Source organism: Podarcis liolepis, assembly GCF_965112155.1.
Source record: "Podarcis liolepis genome assembly, chromosome: 1".
Classification (NCBI taxonomy): domain Eukaryota; kingdom Metazoa; phylum Chordata; class Lepidosauria; order Squamata; family Lacertidae; genus Podarcis; species Podarcis liolepis.
In genome coordinates this window covers 3,818,347-3,841,556 of record NC_139554.1, presented here as the reverse complement: position 1 = coordinate 3,841,556, position 23,210 = coordinate 3,818,347, and the positions used below count along the sequence as shown (strand labels likewise).

General features: G+C 47.9%; 1 protein-coding gene across 18 annotated transcripts in view; it reads left to right on the top strand.

Moving 5' to 3' along the window:
* The window catches only part of NIN (ninein), a 126,823-nt gene that overhangs the window by 49,619 nt on the left and 53,994 nt on the right, over nucleotides 1–23,210 (top strand). For all 18 annotated transcript variants that reach the window (XR_014528618.1, XR_014528619.1, XR_014528620.1 and 15 more), the window contains exon 6: nucleotides 19,983–20,022. Coding sequence is in view for 15 of the 18 variants with exons in the window: in XM_083513939.1 (XP_083370065.1) it covers nucleotides 19,983–20,022 (40 nt within the window). In the remaining 3 variants the exon portion in view is untranslated. The remainder of the gene's footprint in view (nucleotides 1–19,982; nucleotides 20,023–23,210) is intronic.

The window sequence follows — 23,210 nt, the reverse complement described above, 5'->3', positions numbered from 1 at the left end:
TGTAGTGTTGGAAGGGACCCTAATGGCCATCTAGTCCAACCCCCTGTAACGCAGGGAGGACTGAGAATTACTCCTGACTAGCATGTGTGAAGCCAGTTGTTTTCGTTCTTATTTATTTATTGAATTTATATACCGTCCTATACCTGGAAGTCTCAAGGCGGTTCACAAAAAAGATCACAATATATAAAATCAGAATAAAAACAATAACCCAATAATACACACACACACACACACACACACACACACACACACACAAAAGAGCCACATTTTAAAAGGGTATAGGATGTTGATCAGGTCAACCAAAGGCCTGGTTAAAAAGGAACGTTTTTGCCTGACACCTAAAGCTGTATAATGAAGGCGCCAGGCGAACTTACACAGACAGGGAGCCACTGCAGAGAAGGCCCTGTTCTTGTGTTGAAACCCTGCAGACCTCTTAAGGAGGAGGCACAGAAAGGAGGGCCTCAGAAGATAAACTCAGGGTCCGGGTAGGTTCATATGGAAAGAGGTGGTCCTAGAGTTCCCAAGTTCTGCTTGCCCGGCCCTCCGCCGTCTATCAGCAGAAAATTTCCAGTAGCCCTTTTCTGCACGCCAGATGTCTGTGTTGGAGAACTGACCTTGCAAAAGTGCTGTCATATTTCAATCAATTCCCCACCCCTCCATTTGCCCCCGGGTTGATCCTGATGGGATAAGGCAGGCTCAGAAATTGCAGAACCATGGAGAGCTCCCGACTGAGCAAGTTGCTCCAACAAAGGCCTCTGCTTGTCCCACCTCCAGTCTGCCAGGCTCCACAATCCTTGGCTCCCAGGCCTCCCACCCCTGTACTTCTTACGCTGCCACACCAGTGAGATGCTGTGGGAGGCATCTGCTTCCCCAAGATCGGAGGAAGGAGCCCACGAGAGTCCTGGTTCTCCCCCTGGCAGTGTGGGAGATGGTTCTGTGGACTCCTGTCTGTCCACTCCAGGCTCTGTGACCTCCTGATCTCCAAGAGTCTCAGCCTGATCCTCGGCCGGTGACTGCAGCCTCTGACTCTGTGTCCTGCTTGCTGCTGGACTCTGGACTCGCGACACCGTCCCATGTGCCCACTGCGCCCTCTCTTGATGAGTGACAACCTTGGTTAGTGACTCCACAGCGGGAGGTATCTAGGGCAAAGGGGGCATCTTCAGCCCTGGCATGTGAGCAGGTTGCTGCGTCCCCCAGAATTGTTACAATATCTGCTCACTGCCAGGATCTTCAAAAAGCAAACACCCTGTACTCTCGGCTGCTGATTTTGTGTTCCACAGTGCAGTCATTTGTGTTTGTGTTCCCTCTTGCATGCTGATATCTCGTCCCCTTTCCCACCGCTGTGTGGTCCCAAGTCCTTCACCTTGTTGCCATCTTCCAGTCTCCCACGACAGAACTTGTGTTGCTCAACAGTTTTGAATCTTGTATGCAGAGGTTCCCTTTTAACAAAGGGCAGAAATAATAATAATTTATTATTTGTACCCAGCCACTCTGGGCAGCTTCCAACAAAAATATACATTGAAATGTCACACTTTAAAACCTTCACTGAACAGGGCTGCCTTCAGATGTTATCTAAATGTCAGGTAGTTGTTTATCTCTTTGACATCTGGTGGGAGGGCGTTCCACAGGGCAGGGGCCACCACCGAGAAGGCCCTTTGCCTGGTTCCCTGTAGCTTTGCTTCTCACAGTGAGGGAACCACCAGAAAGCCCTCAGCACTGGACCTCAGTGTCCGGGCAGAATGATGGGGGTGGAGATGCTCCTTCAGGTACACTGGGCCAAGGCCGTTTAGGGCTTTAAAGGTCAACACAGAAAGGTCTGTTGTTGTTGTTGTCTCAAAGAGCAACAGAGCTGGGTCTTCCCCATCATGTTACAGTCAGTTTTTCTTCCTAACGCCCAAGTGAAATGCCAGCTGTCATGACAAGTGGCAGGAACACAAGAAAGGCCTTCTGGACCACGCCAGTGGCCCACCAAGTCCAGCCTCCTGTTGTCAGGAGCCAGGCCCCGTGACCAGTAGGACTTTGCAGGACTGGGGCCTTCCTAAGTTTGTTCAGAAGAGGCAAGGTGAAGCCACACAGGTGAGGTCGATTGGTAACTCACAGCACCTGGTGGCAAGAGCCGGGAAGGGATATAAGGTCAGCATTTCCCTTCGGCTCTTTGCCACAGCAACATGCTTCCTGCCATGCGCATTCTTAGCTGAGCAGCAGAGCTACTGTTGGAAGAGCAGAAACGGCTTGAGGGTCTGAGAAAGCAGAAATACATTCCCCAGTCTTTGGAGAATTCAGTTGGTATCTCTTCATCGTAGGTGTCCATCTTTGGGGCCAGGGGGAATCTTTGCAAACCAGAGGAACAGTTGTGGATGCCACGTATGAGCTGCAGCCATCCCCTACACAGATCTAACCCTAACCGCCCCCCCAAAAATCTCCCCCCACTATGTGAGTAGAGTTGGCAAAAAGAGCTTTCTCTTGGCTAAAGTAGCTCATGTGTTTGTTTACTGAGATGCCAGGACATGAAAATTGGTGCGATTGCGCCTGGGGGCTGGAGGGTGTTCTGCGCACATTGACACATTTAGACCACGTTGGCTGGGGCTGAGAGTCCCAGCTTCTGAATCAGTGAAAGCTGGTAAATGAGTTGTGGATGGGACTGGCCTTCGTGCCTGATAAGAAGGTGTCATTTTGTTGATGAGGAGGAGATTTCTTCCAGCTCCCTCAGGATGGCCTGATAAGCGCCGTGCACGAGATCAATCGCTGGAAATAAATGTGGTGTTGAGATCACTGGCCTGGATAGCTTTGCTGGAAAGTGGGGCAGAGGACAGGTGTCCCACGAGCCATGTGCCTTGCTGCTGAACATGTGAGCGGAATCGCATTTGCACATGCATGTAGCTGCTTGATGTTGCAGGCCCCAGGAGATTCGCTTGCAGGTGGGAGCAAGCCTTGAGGATTGCCTGACCTTGAGTCGACACCTCTTTATGACTTTCGTTTCATTGGGCTAATTTCATTGGACTGTGAATGCCTTGACACAAAGGGCGTTGAAGAAACAACGCAATCCCTTTTTAAACTGGTGTATCTGAAAATAAAGGGCTGTTAGCATCATTGCTGCGCCCAAGGCATTTTCCCTCTCTTTTATGGACTTAAATTTCTATACCACTTAATTACAATCATCTCTAAGTGGTATAGTTTAGATTTAGGCCAGGGGTGTCCAAACGTTTTTCAAAGAGGGCCAGATTTGATGAAGTGAACGTATGTGTTGACCTTTTTTAAGGATTAAAGTTGTTCAGCTTTTTTAAGGATTTTACCCCAGGAAATAAACTGCCACAGGGGCTGGATTAAACCAACCGACGGGCCGGATTAGGACCCCGAAATGGACTTTGGACATGCCTGATTTAGGTAGTGGCTTCTCTCCCTCCCTCCCTCCCTCCCTCCCTCTCCCCCCCCCCCAATCTATCTATCTATTGGGAGACATTCTGCACAGAAACATGTTTGTACCTTTAAGAACAGTTTTCTGTAAGGTCTGGGCTGATTGAGTACAGCTGGCCATGACTATAAAAGGAAAAAAGCTTTGCTGTTTGTTATTTTGAAATAAAGTCCTTATTTAATTTGGTTTTACACCGGTCTCATGGTGTCACAGTCTTCTGTCATTTGCCACCAGAGGAAAATCCCCCTCTAACACTATCATCTATCTATCATCTATCATCTATCGCAACTCACCAAAATCCAGTCCTGAACACAGTTGTGTTGTGAGACCCCCATATCTCGGCTAGTCTTTGGGCCTTCAGATGAGAGATGAGTTGTGGCCAAGTGGTCTTTGAGTCTTTCCAACACTGAGGGGTATCCATTGCGCTCTTTCTGCTTCGATGAAGATTTGTGCTTGCCCAGTGCTAATCTCCCCCTCCTCAAATCTGATCTGGAAGATTTGGGGAACCCACAGAACAGATTTCGGGGTCACATGGGGAGAGGAGGAGGGGAGGAAGTTCTACTGCGCAAGTGTGAATCCTGGCATCGATGGCGCGAGTTATTTAGGACTTCATCTGACGCAGCCCACTGACTCTGCGCCCCTCCAGTTTGGCATATTCCTTCCCCTCCGAAGCTGATCTTGTGTAAGCGGCCTCTACCAACCAGCGGGGTTTCCGAACAAGCCCTTGTAAAACTGGGTGAACAAGCCGGTTCTTACAGCTGTGCCCTCGATAATGGATTTTCTTCCCAACACGGAGAGACTAATCCATCTCCCCGGCAGGCCCCGTGGACTGCGCTGACCTTGGAATTAATGGTGAGACGCCTCCCAGAGGGATGCTCAAACCGGGAGCCCTGCGCTCTGAATTTGATTCCTCTCTATTAGTTGTAAAAATGGGTGTAAAAGGTTAGTCAATTAACAAGGCCAGTCAATTAAGGGAATTGGTTGGCGGCCACGTTCCTCCCCCAACCCCAGCAGGCTGGTGCCAAGTGATTCCCCCTTTCGCCCGGCGAGGATTTATTAAGTGCCTAATGAGATCTCATCAATACGTCGTCGAAAGGTCCCTCTGTTTCTTCCTCCCCAAATTTCATTTGGCAGTTTTTAGACAAAGCAGCTGGAAATGTGCTGATCCCCCTTCTGTGAGTGAGTGATGGAGGATTGGGAGAGATAAGCACCCTTTGGAGCAGAGAGTCTGTTGTGAACTGTTATTATTATTATTATTATTATTATTATTATTATTATTATTATTATTATTATTATTATTATTTATTAGTATCCCGCCCATCTGAATAGGTTTACCTGGGCAGCTTCCAATAATAATAATAATAATAATAATAATAATAATTAATATCTTTATTGTCATTGCCCCCTTCGGGGACAACATAAAAGCATAATAAAACACAGAACATTTAAAACTTTCCTATACAGGGCTGCCTTCCGATGTCTTCTAAAAGTTGTAGTTATTTATCTCCTTGTCATCTGATGGGGGAGCATTCCACGGGGTTCTAATAATCAGTCTATTTAGGAATATGCAGGCAGGTGCTGTCTCCAGAATTTGGGTGGACAGGTCCTTGGGAAGAGATAGGAAACGGCTGCATCTCGGTGTTGGAGCAGCTGCTCTGCATGTAGAAAGATGTAGACCACCCTTAGCATCTTCAGGTAGGACAGGGAGGGATACCTGCATGAAATCTTGGGAAACTTCTGCCAGTTTTTGTAGACAGTAGTGAGCTACAAGGACCAATGATCTGACTTGGTGTGAGGCAACATTAGGGTTTCAAAAAGCGAAAATCCGGATTTTTTGCAAGATCTCCAAAAAGATTGAAGTTTTTGAGCTATTTTTTAAGGAAATTCACCCAAAAATCAACACTGGGTTGCCATATGGCTGGGTTTTCCCAAACATTTTTGAAAATTCTGCCCAGACGCTATTTCCGACAGACGAATCTCAGATATGTCTGGGAAATTCTGGACTTATGGCAGCCCTAGGCAACATCCATATTAAGGGGCATTCTGGACAGGCCAATGGCCATGTGGGTATTTCCCAAACAAATGTCTCCCTTGCCCAACTGGTGTGCAGAAGGAACCACATCACCGGCCCTGCCCGTATAGATTCTTCAAACCCATAATGCCGCGCTACCAGGGCTGGCTCAATATATTTTGCTGCCTGAGGCAGAATCAGGAATGGCAGCCCTCATTCCTCCATCCTGGGGATTAGGATCCAAGGCTGGCCAGGTTAATTTGGCCCCTGAGGCAGGAAATCCCACAAGAACATCTCCTTGTCCCTGAAAGTAAACATGGAATAGAAAAGAATAAGTGTCTGTTCATGACACCAGAAATCTTAGTCTAATGATAGGGCCGGCTCTGCGATGAAAGCAGATCTGACTTTACTATGGAAGTTAAGGTTAACCCTAGCTGGAGTAAGTTGGCCTGGGGAGGCTGCCTGGAAAGGGTGCAAGTTGCGGAGCTCCTCTAAAGTAGGTGTGGGGGACCCTCAGACCATGGGGCAGGTACAGCCAACAACTGGGTTTCATTCGTCATTCTTGGGCGGGAGCTCACCCCGTCGCGGGGATTCGAACTGCCGACCTTCTGAGCCTAGGGCTTGCCGATCAGAAGGTTGGCGGTTTGAATCCCCACGACAGGATGAGCTTCCATTGCTCTGTCCCTGCTCCTGCCAACCTAGCAGTTCCAAAGCACACCAGCGCAAGTAGATAAATAGGTACTGCTCCAACAGGAAGGTAAACAGCGTTTCCGTGCACTGCTCTGGTTCGCCAGAAGCGGCTTAGTCATACTGGCCACATGACCTGGAAAAACTGTCTGCGGATAAACGTCAGCTCCCTCGGCCAGAAAAGCGAGATGAGCACCGCAACCCCAGAGTCGTTCGCGACTGGACTTAACTGTCAGGGGTACTTTACCTTTTTTTAAATGCTGGCTTTAATTGCAAAAAGAGAACAGACCCCTAATCGTCTCATGCCAGGGCAAAACAGACAAGCCTCCAATTTTGAAGTCCGCTCTTTTCTGTTCCCTCTTGACATTATTAGCAGCTGTTCTGAACGGCCTGCACTTTTTCCTTCTCCCAAGATGCAGGATTATTTTCTGGGCTCTGTGCATGCTCGGCTTAGAAAAATAAATCGAGATTCCTTGCCAAGAAAACAACATTCTGCAGTCCATGGAAGCAATGCTCGTTAAGCAAATATTTGCATATGTTTGCTTATTTCTGATATTGACTCTGGATCCATGTGCAGTGGTAAAAAGGTAAAGGGACCCCTGACCATTAGGTCCAGTCGTGGCCGACTCTGGGGTTGCGGCGCTCATCTCGCTTTATTGGCTGAGGGAGCCGACGTTTGTCTGCAGACAGCTTCCAGGTCTTGTGGCCAGCATGACAAAGCCGCTTCTGGCGAACCAGAGCAGCGCACGGAAACACCGTTTACCTTCCCGCCAGAGCGGTACCTATTTATCTGCTTGCACTTTGACGTGCTTTTGAACTGCTAGGTTGGCAGGAGCAGGGACCGAGCAACGGGAGCTCACCCCGTCGCGGGGATTCGAACCACCCAACCTTCTGATCGGCAAGCCATAGGCTCTGTGGTTTACCCACAGCGCCACCCGCGTCCCTGATGTGCAGTGGTGCTCTAGCACAATTCCTGATCATTTCCATCCCTCTGGCATAGAGAAAGATGCTGTCTCTGAATGGGAAGGTTAGTTGTGTTCTGTCTCCTCTACTGGAGGCATTGTGCCTCAAAATATCAGTTGCTGAGAAGTGTGTGTTGTGTTCGAATCCTGCTTCCAGGCTTCCCACAGGCATCTGATTGGCCATTGTGAGAATGGGTTGCTGGACTAGATGGGCCAATGGCCTGATCCAGCAGCCTCTTCTTACAGTGAAGGTTTTATTTGAGGATGTTAAGTTGTCATTATGGGATGGGTGGGGCAGCCAGAGTGTGACTTGCTAGGCAGCAGTGGCAACTAAGGGGTGTTCACATGTTCCGTTCGAGTGTATAATCCAAGTACACATTAGTTGAGCTGTACACTTGTACGCTTATTCACATGTAATGTTCTCTTTTCCCTATACAGTTGTACCTTGGTTTTCGAGCAGCTTAGTTCTCAAACGTTTTGGCTCCCAAACCCGGAAGTGGCTGTTCTGGTTTGTGAACTATTTTTGGAAGCCAAACGTCCGACAGGGATTCCGATTGGCTGCAGGAGCTTCCTGCAGCCAATCAGAAGCCGCGCATTGGTTTCCGAACATTTTGGAAGTTAAACAAACTTCTGGAATGGATTCCGTTCAACTTCCAAGGTACAACTGTAAATTTTTTATTGAATTTCCAAATTTTTACAAATTAAATAGTTACATTGTTTCAAGTAGTGACTTCCTATCTCCACCTTGATTTAAGAACAGTTTAGATTAAGAATGCTGCAAACCCGGAAGGAGGTGTTTTGGTTTATGAACTTTGCCTTGGAAGCAGAACATGTTGAGTGTGTTCCATTTGTAAATTGAGTCCCCCGCTGCTATGGGAAAGCACACCTTGGTTTAAGAACGCTTTGGTTTAAGAACAGACTTCTGGAATGGATTAAGTTTGTAAACCAAGGTACCACCGTATTGTTGTTATTAATTAATGTTAAATACTATTTATAAACTTATTCATATATTTTTTTAAAAGCTAAAGTGGTGTGCAACATAGAATATATGAAACCTAAGAAAGACAATAAATCAATATACAGCGGTACCTCGGGTTACAGACACTTCAGGTTACCGACTCCGCTAATCCAAAAATATTACCTCGAGTTAAGAACTTTGCTTCAGGATAAGAACAGAAATCAAGCTCCGGCAGCGCAGCAGCAGCGGGAGGGCCTGTTAGCTAAAGTGGTGCTTCAGGTTAAGAACAGTTTCAGGTTAAGAACGGACCTCCGGAATGAATTAAGTACTTAACCCGAGGTACCACTGTATATAATAAAACAGGATACCAAATCCCCAAAGTGTGGCACTGGTCCTGTTGCAGCTGCCACGTAATACTAATTTTGCACATGGAAGAAATCAATATTTTAGTGTGGCAACACCCACATTTTGGAGTTCCTTACCTACTGACATAACTATATCCTTTTTGGCTTGAGACGTCTTGTTGTTGTTGCAAACCTTCCACGCTTATAGAATTCTGGCATGTCTTCCACTCACTTTTGCTCACTCCGGATTTCAGCTTTTTGCAACGTTTTTACATGCTTGCTTTCAGCTTTCTCTTACCGGTCATTTTAACGTCGGCGGTTTTCTTTGTAAGCCACTTAGAGGTTTTATTGCAAGCAAGCAGCATCTAAGCGCTGCCATGGAAAAAGAAATGAACCAAAGCAAATTTGCACAGTCCAGCAAGAGGAACAGCCCAGCGCACGTGCCTTCAGGCCTGCCACTCGAACCCATAACCGGGCTCTTGATTTATCGCAGGGCCTCCCCCAACAAAAAACACGTGTGTTTGTGCTGCGAGACAAAGCTCTTTGGGGTGAGCTCCCCAGCCCCACCCCGGCCGCTTTTAATTGACAATATATATTCCTGGAGAGAAGAAAAGGTCCGTCTTCTGGCAGCAGATGGCCGGGTGGGAGCTGGGAGGGCGAGGAGATTTCTCTGGGCGAGAATGCAGATGCTTCCACGGGTCTTGAGCCTGGTCATTGTGCAACTTGGGGGCCATCTGTTCTCCAAGGCTGGGCGTCTATCGGAATAATGCGCTCCTGGAATCCAGGGCGGCTGGGCTAGTAATGCGCGTGACCTTCATCCAGCTGCAGAACAACGGCCATCTGGGCCAGGATACCTGGAGTGACAACGGAGACCCTGGAAGCGCCTCCTTTTGTCTCCCGGCCGAAGGCTTGCCTTCTGGGGCGCCATTTTGAGGGTGGCTTGACCTCTGGCCTCATTTGCCTCCTCTTCACAATGGGCTCTTGTCTTGAGCCTGGGCTATGGTAATGAGGATGTGTGAGTGTGTGTGTGGAGCTAAGCCAGCCAAGGAGATTGGTGTCTGGATACAATGGGGGGCCCTTAATCTGAGCGGGCTTAGAGGGGATGCTTGCAGAAGCCACTGGACTGCCACTGGGAGAGCTCTGATGGCCAGCTCTGCTCCCAACAATTGGCCGTCAGAATTAAACCAGAGTAAAATCACACACTTCATTTGAATAGGAAGAGGCGCTTATAGTAGTACATTAAAAGTATAGTAAGTTGCTCCTCTTGTGACTGTTGCCTAATGTGACTGTTGCATATTGTGTTAGAATGGTTCAAAGCCAAGCCTATAATAATAGATCGATGCAAATACTGTGAATTTAAAAAATTAGAAATTTGAGGGTAGTGATTAATTTGGATGTTCCTGGGAGAAATTGAAATTAGTGCCTACGCAGCTGTATTCTGCACTTTGGACTGCAGATCAGATTGGTGAACCATTGCCTTTTACTGCTCCAGCCCAATGAGGCATTTATTTTGTAGTTCTTGTATGGGAAAAGCTTGAGAACTGGGATTTTCATTAAAACAATGTCAAACAAGAAAGAAAGAAAGAAAGAAAGAAAGAAAGAAAGAAAGAAAGAAAGAAAGAAAGAATTAAACCGAAGTTGGCAGGTGCTCACAGAATCTTCCTGCAAGTTGGTGCGGATTTTCGGAATGTTTTTGCGGCTTTCTTTGAGAATCGCCTTTTTTGTGGTGGTGGGGGGGAGAAACGTCGTGCAAAAAGGCCTCACAGGTTTTGATGAGGATGATGATGATGATGATGATTTATTATTATTAGTCTCCACTGTGTTCCCTTTCCCTAAACCTTCAAGAGTTGCATGCTCCTAAGGTCAGAGGACAAAGAATCTGATCTGGGGAGGGAATTCTAAGAAACTGGGCTACACCCCACAGGGTTTATTTGGAAAGATACTATAGCATTTGTAATAAAAGTGAAACATATACAGTCATACCTCAGGTTAAAGTAGCTTCGGGTTGAGCGTTTTCGCGTTGGGCTCTGTGGCAACCCGGAAGTAACGGAATGCTTTACTCCTGGGTTTCGCCACTCACGCAGACGCTCAAAATGACGTCACACGCATGCGCAGACACGGTGAATCGCGACCCACAGACGCGGGTTGCGTTCGCTTCAGGATGCGAACAGGGCTTCGGAAAGGATCCCGTTTGCATCCTGAGGTACCACTGTATATATACACACACACTGTGATCATACATTTATATGCACACTGTTTCAGAAATGGTTGCTTGTCAAACCATTTTAATTGGTTTGCTGAGAGGCAGAGCATCTATTTTCCATGCAAAACGTCCCTGCTTCAATTCCCATCATCTCCAAGAAGGACCAGGAGACAGTGGCGTAGCGTGGGTTGTCAGCACCCGGGGCAAGGCAAGTAATTTGTGCCCCCTAACCCGTGGATTTGCGCCCCCTAACCCTAACCCCCAGATGTTGCGCCCGGTGCGGCCAGCACCCCCTGCACCCCCCACGCTACGCCACTGCCAGGAGAGTCCTGAGCTGCTCCAGTCAGTGTAGACAGTCCTGAGCTAGACGGAGTCTGTGGTCTGACTCTGCGTACGGCAGCTTCCTACGTTCCTTGCTGTGCATTGCTACTATTGCAAATCCATATAAACCATACACAGCCACGTATATACACATATATTTCAGAGCAGCGCCTTATAAGCAACTGCTGTAGGAGAAAACCAGCTCAATCATCTACTCTCTTGCCTTCTACGCACCCACATATTTTTGCGCATTGTGCGCACCTGTGTGACTTCCAGCCCGTACCCTTCGACTGTTCCCATGTGGGACGGTGCGACCATTGCCTGCCATCTCCCTATGCATGCAAGTTGCCATCGCAGGCAGAATTTGAAGCTGGTGTCACTGTTCAGGGGCCCAGCTGTGTAATAATAATAATAATAATAATAATAATAATAATAATAATAATAATAATAATAATAAAAAATAATTTTATTTATATTCCACCCTCCCCGGCCAGAGCCGGGCTCAGCACGGCTAGCACCAAGTAATAACATAATAGGGGGGAAAGAGAGGAAGGAGAAAAAAACCAAATTAAAATACAGGTTAAAATGCAATTTAAAATGCAGCCTCATTTTAAAGTAGCCAATAAATCAAGACCATAAGGGGAGGGAAACATAAGGGTCATACTGAGTCCAAACCAAAGGCCAGGCAGAACAGCTCTGTCTTGCAGGCCCTGAGGAAAGATGTCAAGTCCCACAGGGCCCTAGTCTCTTGGGACAGAGCGGTCCACCACATCAGGGCCAGTGCTGAAAAGGCCCTGGCCCTAGTTGAGACCAACCTGACCACCTTGCGACTTGGGGCCTCCAAAGTGTTGTCATTTGTGGACCTTAGGGTCCTCTGTGGGGAATACCAGGAGAGGCGGTCCCGTAGGTATGGGGGTCCTAGGCCACATAGGGCTTTAAAGGTCAAAACCAGTACCTTAAACCTGACCATGTACTCCACCGGGAACCAGTGCCGCCCAGGCAGTGCGCATATTCTGCAGCTCTTTGCAAACATGCTGCTGCTGTGTTCTGTCTAGGCTGGAGAAATGGATAGTTTAATCCAGAGGCCGCCAGTCCCTTTTGGGCTTATGGAAACCTCTGGATTTTTGAGTGTGTGCTATGGATGCGACTCCACATCTGGCTGCTTCCCTCGCTTCTCCGATGAGCACAATCAGGATTTTTTAAATTGAGATATTCTCTCCCCCCCCCCCCGACGACATTACGGGGAGCAGGCTTCTGCTAGGGCGGCAGAACCTCAGTTAATTGAGTATTTTTAACATTTTTCAATACTTGAGGATTTGAAGAGCAGTTGCCCCCCTTGGCTACTCCCATGCTCCTTCCCCAGTGAATTCTCCTCACACCAGAAAAAGTATATATATGTAAGGTAACGGTAAAGTGTCCCCTGACCATTAGGTCCAGTCGTGGCCGACTTTGGGGTTGCAGCGCTCATCTCGCTTTATTGGCTGAGGGAGCCGGCGTCCAGCTTCCAGGTCATGTGGCCAGCATGACTAAGCCGCTTCTGGCAAACCAGAGCAGCGCACGGAAACGCCGTTTACCTTCCCGCCAGAGCAGTACCTATTTATCTACAGTGGTACCTCTAGATACGAACGGGATCCGTTCCGGAGCCCTGTTCGCATCTAGAAGCAAACGTAACTAGTGATGACACGTCTGCGCACGCACACGTCGATTTTCGCCACTTCTGTGCATGCGCGATGTCATTTTGAGCATCTGCGCATGTGCAAGCGGTGAAACCCGGAAGTAACGTGCTCTGTTACTTCTGGGTTGCCATGGAGCACAACTCGAACACGCTCAACTCGAAGCGTATTCAACCTGAGGTATGACTGTACTTGCACTTTGACGTGCTTTTGAACTGCTAGGTTGGCAGGAGCAGGGACCGAGCAATGGGAGCTCACCCTGTCGCGGGGATTCGAACTGCCGACCTTCTGATTGGCAAGCCCTAGGCTAAGTGGTTTAACCCACAGCGCCACCCACGTCCCTATAAACATGTCCATCCCCCTTTTTCAAGCAATCTTGTGAAAGATGGAGCCTGCAGAATTAATCCGAGCCTTTTCCAGGGAGAAAAATGTATCCATGTTCGCTCAAGGTTGTTATGGGGTCCCAGATACCACGCTGGGCAGCCCCATATTAAAGGATTTGTTTGTTTTGAACCACAGTGGACAATGCCATACGCAAGCTTCTCTCTGTGTGTGATCATTTTTACTCCCAGTTTCACCTTGTTTGTGAAATGCAAAGCAAATGTCCCTCTTTCCTTTTTGTCTGGTGCCAGAAAGAGTTGCCTGCATTCTTCCTTTCTGCATTCCAGCCTTTTTTTTTTTATCATCACAGGTCATTTGAGGGAAACGAGAAACCAGTTCTCCCTAATTCCTTAATTCCTCTGCCTCTAAAGTAGAGCAGGCTGATCGACACAATGTTTAGCAAATCTTTAGGCTGCTTAAAAAAATTATTATTAGGATTCTTTGTGAACTCGGTTGGCCAAATCAGCCCCCAGTTTCTGCGCTCAAATCTGTGACCTTGGAGAGAGCGCGTTTGGTTTTTTTTGCAAAACCCTCTGTGCATTCAGTGCGTCGGGCGTCAGGCTATCACATGTCGTGTTTACATTTTACTTCCTGGACAGATGAGGGGAGGCTGCGCTATCTCCTGGCAATGCCCCCCTGGTTTGATAGCAGTGGAACCTGGTAGGTTTGCTCTGTGTCAGGGCCCAGGTTCCATGCCAGGAATAAATTACCCGTATTTTTTGCTCCATAACACTCACTTTTTTCCTCCTAGAAAGTAAGGGAAAATGTTTGTGCGTGTTATGGAGCGAATGCCTACGGATGGCGGAGGGATCTGCTGCAGTCGTGAGCAAAGGATCCATGGTTCCCCTTCCTTCCCTCCTCCGTGGCTCGCTTTGAAACAGCAAAGTGGGAGAAGAGCCGCTGAGTGGGGAGGAGAGAGGGACAGAGAGCCTGGTTACAAAGCACGGATCCACATGGATCCTCAGGATTTTTGCACTGGGTCACCCCAAATTCACCATCAGAACACATAGCATGTCCATGGCTACAGCTTGCACCAAAAAAATCATGCACCCACTGTTGCTTGGGGCTGCAGTGGTGCAAAAATGTGGTTACAAAGTGTGGATCCACATGGATCCTCAGGATTTTTGCATTGGGCTACCCCAAACTCACCGTCAGATCACATGTCTGTGGCCACAGCATGAACCACAAAAATCATACATCCACTGTTTCGTTTAGAATATTTTTTTCTTGTTTTCCTCCTCTAAAAACTATGTGCGTGTTATGGTCGGGTGCGTGTTATGGAGCGAAAAATGCGGTAATTAAAAAGTTCTGGAAGAACACGGTTAAAAAAATATTGCTTGACAATCTGTAATCTTGGTGCATGTTTAAGCGTTTCCAAAATCAGCCCCTCGAGGCAAACCACAAAGTCACTGGGAAATCATTGTGAAAGCCTGTTCCCTGTGACCTGCCCTCTGGGATTGTCCCTGAGCTAAAATCAGGAGTAGACCTCAGTCATGTACACACCCTCCCTTGATGCAGGTGGGAGTTGGTGCCTGGAAAGCCAGCATTTTGGGAGGAAATTATGCCTGCCGGGTTCCCATTGGGGAGTTTGTGGGCTGTGCTATAATCAGTGATGGAGTTTTGCGTGTTCCAAGCATCCCTGGTGGTTGGACTGGGAATGTGCTGTCTGAAATTCTGGAGAGCTGCTGCCAATCAGCGCAGACAATACTGCTCTTAGATAATAATAATAATAATAATAATAATAATAATAATAATAATAATAATAATAATAATTAATAATAATAATATAATGATGATGATGATGATGTTATTATTTATACCCCACCCATCTGGCTGGGTTTCCTCAGCCACTCTGGGCGGCTTCCAACAAAATAATAAAAACACAATACAGCATTAAACATTAAAAACTTGCTTAAACAAGGCTACCTTCAGATGTGTTTTAAAAGTCAGATAGTTGTTTATTTCCTTGACATCTGACGGGAGGGCGTTCCACAGGGCAGGCGCCACCACCGAGAAGGCCCTCTGCCTGGTTCCCTGTAACTTCTGGCGGTTCCCTCATTGCGAGAAGCAAAGCTACAGGGAACCAGGCAGAGGGCCTTCTCGGTAGTGGCGCCCGCCCTGTGGAACGCCCTCCCACCAGATGTCAAGGAAATAAACAACTACCTGACATTCAGAAGACATCTTAAGGCAGCCCTGTTCAGGGAAGCTTTTAACGTGTGATTTTACTGTATTTTTGGTTTTATGGAAGCCGCCCAGAGTGGCTGGGGAGGCCCAGCCAGATGGGCGGGGTATAAATAATAAATTATTATTATTATTATAACTTCACTTCTCGCAGGGAGGGAAGCGCCAGAAAGCCCTCAGTGCTGGACCTCAGTGTCTGGGCTGAATGATGGGGGTGGATCTCAGCCCAAGACCTGTGTACTTTCCTGCTTGAGTTTGGGGTCTCCCTCACCCCCCCCCACTTCCCAATCTTTCAGATTATAGAGCCCAAGCATGCAACAGGAGTTCTGAAAAGTAGAGAGACCTAATCCAGTTTCCATGGCTACTCCAATAGATTAATGGCATTTTTAGCCGTAATCTGAATGAGAAGCATTATTATTTTTGTGACGCCAGAGCTTTTGCCGAGCGCTCGGTGGCTCTGCTTTCAAATGCATCAGTCACATGAATGCAATTTTTTAAAAAAATGAGCATCTTTTAAACGGCGGAACGTTAACGGCCAATTCTGCCCTTTTGGAAGCTTGAGCCTGGCTTGTGTGTGTGTGGTTGTTGCGGGGTTGTTTTTTTTGCAGCTTTGTATAAATAAGGAGTGAATTGTTCCGTCAGCAGCAGAGGGGGTGGATCTCCCAGTGGAGGAAAGGGGATGTTGTATCATTTCAAAAACGCGTATGAACTGCTTTGATGCCCGTTTTAAAAATAAACCAGCCATTATCGTCGCCTGGCGCTTGGAGAGAGGGGAGGAGCCACCGCTGCCTGATTCCTACAGTAGCTAAAAGTGTTCTGCGTGGAAAGACAGATGTTTAGCCGGAGGAGAGAGACGCAAGCTGGTGTGTCCTTGGAATGACACCGATTCTGGCTTCCTAGATATAATAATAATAATAATAATAATAATAATAATAATAATAATAATAATAATAATAATAATAATAATATATTATTTATATCCATCTGGCTGGGCTTCCCCAGCCACTCTGGGCGGCTTCCAAAAAATATATATTAAAATACTGTAATACATCAGACATTAAAAGCTTCCCTAAACAGGGCTGCCTTCAGATGTCTTCTAAAAGTCTGATAGTTGTTTATTTCCTTGACATCTGATGGGAGGGCATTCCACAGGGCGGACACCACTACCAAGAAGGCCCTCTGCCTGGTTCCCTGTAACTTGGCTTCTCGCAGTGAGGGAACCACCAGAATGCCCTCAGCACTGGATCTCACTGTCCGGGCAGAATGATGGGGGTGGAGACGCTCCTTCAGGTATACTGGACTGAGGCCGTTTAGGGTTTTAAAGGTCAGCACCAACACTTTGAATTGTGCTCGGAAACGTACTGGGAGCCAATGCAGATATCTCAGGACCGGTGTTATGTGGTCTCGGCGGCCACTCCCAGTCCCCAGTCTAGCTGCCACATTCTGGATTAGTTGTAGTTTCCAGGTCACCTTCAAAGGTAGCCCCATGTAGAGCGCATTGCATATAGGCAAGGGGTTCCTCCTCCTCCCCCTGCCCTGGGCGCTGCTCATCGCTGGGTAAATCCATGCGGCTGTGCAGGGAGGTTTTGAGGCCTCTACCTCTGCCCATTTTCTAGAAGAATCATAGAGCTGCGAAGGGACCCCGAGAGTCATCTAGTCCAACCCCCTGCCGTTGCAGCTGAGAAGAGGCTCCAAGTTGCTGCAAACAGCGTGTGATCGTGCTGGGAAGGAGGCATGTTTCAAGCACTTGGAACTCTGTGATTTCAGTAAATGTTTCAACTCCCCCTGCAAGGTAGACCGGTGCATTTGTTCCTTTCCATCATACAGGATGGCAGAGATGGGAAGCTGGTCATTCTGCTGCATTTGTGTAACAAGGAACTTGGGACCCCTCTGGAACCCCTTCTTCATTGCTATAAATGGCCTCAAGAGTGGAGGGGGGCAATTGACACTGGAGAATAGGGGTTGGAGAGTGGACTTTGTTGGCCTGGTCATGTTGTGCAGATGCCTGATGATCGTTTTCCAAAGCAACTACTCTATTCTGAACTTAAAAATGGAAAGCGTAAGGCTGGTGGTCAACAAGAGGTTTAAAGACTGTCTCAAGGCAAATCTTTAAAAAATGTGGTATAAACACCGACAACTGGGAAACACTGGCCTGCGAGTGCTCCAGTTGGAGAACAGCCTTGACCAAAGGTGTCATGGGCTTTGAAGACACTCGAACTCAGGATGCAAGGGAGAAACGTGCTACGAGGAAGGCACACTTGGCAAATCCACACCGTGATCAACTCCCGCCTGGGAACCAATTTCCCCACTGTGGAAGGACATGTGGATCCAGAATTGGCCTCCACAGTCACTTACGGACTCATTGTTAAAACCGTGTTTATGGAAGACAATCTTACTCGGCTACAAGGGATCACCAAAGAAGAAGAAGGAGGAGACATAAGCCTTCCTCTGCCAGGACCACAAAAAAGGGTAGTCGCTCCCAGCATTGGGGCGGAATTTTTTTGTGGTCTGGAGCTGTCAAATACATGGAGGCAGTCACCTGAGCACATAATACCTGTCTGCAGGGCCGGATTTAGGTTCAATGTGGCCCTCAGCTCCTGAAGGTAATGGGGCCCTTTATATGTCCAGCTGTCCTTTGTCAACAACAAATTGTCACTGGTTTTTCTGTTGAATATATGCTATATGGTAATTTATTTGCATTACAGTTGGACGCTCCGGTTGCGAACGTGATCCGTGTGGGAGGCACGTTTGCAACCCGCAGTGTTCACAACCTGCAGCGCCGTATCTGCACACACGCGGGTCACAATTCGGCGCTTCTGTGCATGCGCGATTTAGCACTTCTGCGCATGTGCAAAGCACTGAAACCCGGAAGTAACCTGTTTCGGTACTTCCGGGTTTGGTGCGGTGCACAACCTGAAAACACACAGCCTGAAGCTTCTGTAACCTGAGGTATGACTGCCATACCTCAGGATAAATACGCTTCAGGATAAGTATTTTCGTGTTGCACTCCGTGGCGACCCGGAAGTAGCAGAGCGCGTTACTTCCGGGTTTCGCTGCTCGCACGAAACGTGTCCAGAGGAGGGCAACCAAAATGTTCAAAGGCCTGGAAACGATGCCTTATGAGGAACGGCTAAGGGAGCTGGGCATGTTTAGCCTGGAGAAGAGGAGGTTAAGGGGTGATATGATAGCCATGTTCAAATATATAAAAGGATGTCACATAGAGGAGGGAGAAAGGTTGTTTTCTGCTGCTCCAGAGAAGCGGACACGGAGCAATGGATCCAAACTACAAGAAAGAAGATTCCACCTAAACATTCGGAAGAACTTCCTGACAGTAAGAGCTGTTTGACAGTGGAATTTGCTGCCAAGGAGTGTGGTGGAGTCTCCTACTTTGGAGGTCTTTAAGCAGAGGCTTGACAACCATATGTCAGGAGTGCTCTGATGGTGTTTCCTGCTTAGCAGGGGGTTGGACTCGATGGCCCTTGTGGTTTCTTCCAACTCTATGATTCTATGATTCTATGATTCAAAATGACATCACGCGCATGCGCGGAAGTGGCGAAACGCGACCCACGCACGTGCAGATGCACTGTCGCATCTTACGTTCTGTTCAGGTTGCGAACGGGACTCCGGAACAGATCCCGTTTGCTTCCTGAGGTACCACTGTACTTTCTATGGGAAAGCGCACCTTGGTTTTGGAACGCTTTGGTTTTGGAACACACTTCCTGAACGGATTAATTTTGAGAACCACGATACCACTGTAGATAGAAAGGAGCAAACCAGTGATGTTTTAGGGAGCAGGCTAGCAGGCGGGGCCCATGACTTACATCATAGGAGCCGACACAACACAAAACACTGCTGCTGGATGTAGGTTTTATTTTATTTGTTTTTTATATTTTGGAATGTACATCCAGTTATTTTTCCTTTTCATTTTTTGGGGACCCCCAAGGGAATGGGGCCCTAAGCTATAGCTTGTTTAGCTTCTACGTAAATCCGGCACCGCCTGTCTGGCTTCTAAAACATCTTCTGCAATAAATCTACTAGTCCCTAAGGTGCCAAAATCAGACTCTTGATTGGTTTTGTTGTTCTGGGCTAACAATGGGGTTTCCCTGTTGTTGTAAATAAAAATATGCCCTTTTCCCTTATGGGGTATCCAAGAGCCCATATAGAGTCCTTACATAGGTTCCCTATTGGTAGGAGAAAATAACAGAGGCCAACCAGAGAATATTGAGAAGCAAAGCAGCTAGTAAGCTTGATCTTTATTAATCTGTTGCAACAGGGTACTCCCCTCACACGCAGGAGAGGAAGAGGACCCAGAACAATGGCGTGCAAGGCCTTATAAAGACTTTTGAAATTCCCATTCTCTAGATCAAGACCACCCCCAGAAACATTATGCATACATCACAGAAGGGGTGTAACCTAAGACCACCCCTCAGATACATCCCACCTACATCACAGAAATTTAAATGTTGTTTTTCTCTTGTCCTTGTTTATCTCCTGTCTGGCAAGTTACTTGATTGGATTGCCTGGGGAGCCTGGCCATTCTTTTGTAGTGGTAAAATACTTATTTCCTGGGCCAGGTCACAGGCTCACACCTTATTCAAACAGACATATCCTTGAGACAATGGGGAGGCTTTTCCAGGTTAACCTTGCAGAGAAAGGATTTGGTCAGTTTAGGAATCAAAATGGTTCCAGGATGGTCTTCCTGTGTTGATCTATATATGTGCAGTTATGAACATTACCATATATCTAAGACCATAAAATTCCTATCACACTGTCCTTCAGACTGTCCACACCTGCATTTGAAAGAGGAAGCTGATTTCTGTTTCTCTCTCTCTCTCTGTTTCTCTCTCAGCACTGGAGATCCCAAGACAGCGAAGAGTATGAAGCCGAAGGTAAGAGAGGAAGGCGGCAGCCCCTCTGCGGATCTTGTCTTAATTCATGGAGTTAGGGAGAAGGCGTTTCCCTCCTCCTAAGTTAATAAATACAAATAAATGTTTTAAGTATAATGGACTCTAGCGAGGGCAGCTATAGAGTGAGAAGTGAATGCTTTTTGTGTGTGTTCTTGCGCTTTCAAATCAGAGCTGCAAAACAAGCAGCTAGCACACTCTGGCCATTTCAAAAGGTGGGGTTTGCGGATCAGAATGCCAACGTTTCTGCTGGGTTTGCCATTTAAATTGGGTTCCAGCATTCCCACAGGGATAGGAAACTCTCGCCAACCCAGAAGTCGCCCTGCCTTCAAATTGTATTTACCGTATTTTTCGCCCTATAGGACGCACTTTTCCCCCTCCAAACATGAAGGGGAAATGTGTGTGCGTCCTATGGGGTGAATGCAGGCTTTCGCTGAAGCCTGGAGAGCGAGAGGGGTCGGTGCGCACCGACCCCTCTCGCTCTCCAGGCTTCGCGGACCTCTCCGCAAGCAGCGGAAGCGCTCCCGCTGCTTGCGGAGAGCTGCCTGCATGCCGAAGCCTGCGCGTGCTGATCTCAGCGCGTCCAGGCTTCGCGGACCTCTCCGCAAGCCGTGGGAGCCAGCGCTGGGCTCCCAAGGCTTGCAGAGAGCTGCCTGTTTGGGGGCTGGGGTCGGGGGAAGCTCGGGCCTCCCCCGCCCCAGCCCCGCGCCTGGGGGGGGGGAATAATTCCCCCCCCCCAAAAAAACTAGGTGCGCCTTGTGGGACGGTGCGTCCTATAGGGCGAAAAATGCGGTATTCATTCATGTGCCTTGTTTTTGCCTGTCTCTCTCTCTCTCTCTCTCTCTCTCTCTCTCTCTCTCTCTCTCTCTCTCACACACACACACACACACACACACACACACACACAATATCACCCCCTGCATCATGCTTTATTTCCCACCATGCTCTTGGGTTGCTTCCACATACTAACGCTTGCTATATAGATTTTTACGGAGACGTCTGATCTGTCCCAAGACATTAGCTGCCTTGAGCGGCTTCGCCACGTGGTCTCCAGAATTTCTTTTGCAAACTCGCAAGGGATGCCGGAGTGCAAAGCTTAGAATCAGGCTCCAGTGCACAGTTCAGCCCCAGGTTCCTCTCTCTGAGCAAGGGAGGGTAGAGAGAAATATATTAGAATCAATTCCGTTGTTGCTAGACAAACAGATATTTTCTTTTCTTTCATATCAAGGCAGTGATGTTAATCTCTTTGAGGAGGGGTGAAATCCACACTAGAACTATAAAACCGTACAGGCTGTGAGTGAGCTTTCACGTTCTCCAGAACTCTCCGAAAAGAGAGAAGGAAAATAAAGCATGTTTTGGGCAGAGGACACGACAGAGCTTCAGTCTGCACTTCATTATAGTCTCAGGGTGATGGCAGAAGTACTTAGCAAACTAATTAAATTAGTGCAAGCGTCTCCAACCTGGTCCAGATGTTTTGGACTACAAATCCCAGCTGTCTGGGGCTGATGGGATTTGTAGTCCAGAACATCTGGAGGGCACCAGATTTGCAAAACTGAGTTAGAGTAGACCTGGAGTAAATGACCTCCAGCAGCAGCCACGCTTCTGAAGCTATAAAAGCCAGGCCTTACTTGGGTTAGTCTCTGATACTATTCAGAACTTGCACATCCTGTTTCTGGGATGCCCTCCTCAAAGATGTTCTACGGACACCAACAATGCTTTCATTTAGGCTCCCGACAAAACATGCTTTTCTTCATCTGGCAACATTGATTTCAGTAGATCAAGCAATTATAATAACAATAAATAATAATAAAATTTTATTTATATCCCACCCTCCCCAGCCGAAGCAAGGCTCAGAGCGGCTAACAACAATGAAAGTAACACAGCATTCTAATTACAGATAGGTAGCCGTGTTGGTCTGCCATAGTCAAAATAAAAAAATTCCTTCCAGTAGCACCTTAAAGACCAACCAAGAACTAACTTAGTTGGTCTTTAAGGTGCTACTGGAAGGAATTTTTTTATTTTGACAGCATTCTAAAATAAATTCATTCTAAAATAAATTCAAAATCAAATTAATGGCAACCATTGGGCTAGAGTGCTATGACGATTATCAAAGGAGGGAGTCAGGCTGTGCCCTGGCCAAAGGCCTGGGAGAACAGCTCTGTCTTGCAGGCCCTGCGGAAAGATGTGAAGTCCCACAGGGCCCTAGACTCTTGTGACAGAGCGTTCCACCAGATCGGGGCCACAGCCGAAAAAGCCCTGGCTCTGGTTGAGGCCAGCCTAACCTCCCTGTGGCCTGGGACCTCCAAGATGTTTTTATTTGAGGACCGTAAGGTCCTCCGTGGGACATACCAGTACGTGGGTCCTAGGCCGTATAGGGCTTTAAAGGTAAAGGGGCCCCTGACCATTTGGTCCAGTTGTGACCGACTCTGGGGTTGCGGTGCTCATCTCGCTTTATTGGCCGAGGGAGCCGGCTTATAGCTTTTGGGTCATGTGGCCAGCATGACATAGCCGCTTCTGGCAAACCAGAGCAGCGCACGGAAACGCCGTTTACCTTCCCGCCGGAGCGGTACCTATTTATCTACTTGCACTGGTGTGCTTTCGTACTGCTAGGTTGGCAGGAGCAGGGACCGAGCAACGGGAGATCACCCCATCACGGGGATTCGAACCGCCGACCTAGGCTCTGTGGTTTAACCCACAGCACCACCCGCGTCCCTTAAAGGTTAAAACCAGCACCTTAAACCTGATCCTATACTCCACCGGGAGCCAGTGCAGCTGGTATAGCACTGGGTGAATGTGATCCCGCGGCAAGGACCCTGTAAGGAGTCTCGCCACAGCATTCTGCACCCGCTGGAGTTTCTCGGTCAGTCTCAAGAGCAGCCGCACATAGAGCGAGTTACAATAATCCAGTGAGTTACGAATCTCCCTCGTGGATTTGCCTTCTGCTTTGACCGACTAGTGCTCTAATTTTGGTCCCTTACCTTTCCCGCCCTGAACTGGCCACAGTGATCCATGCGACGGTCACCTCCAAGCTTGACTACTGTAATTCGCTCTACGCGGGGCTGCCCTTGAAGCTGTCCCAGAAACTCCAGCGGGTGCAGAATGCTGCAGCGAGGCTCCTCACGGGGTCTCTGCCATGGGAGCATATTCACCCAGTGCTTTTCCAGCTGCACTGG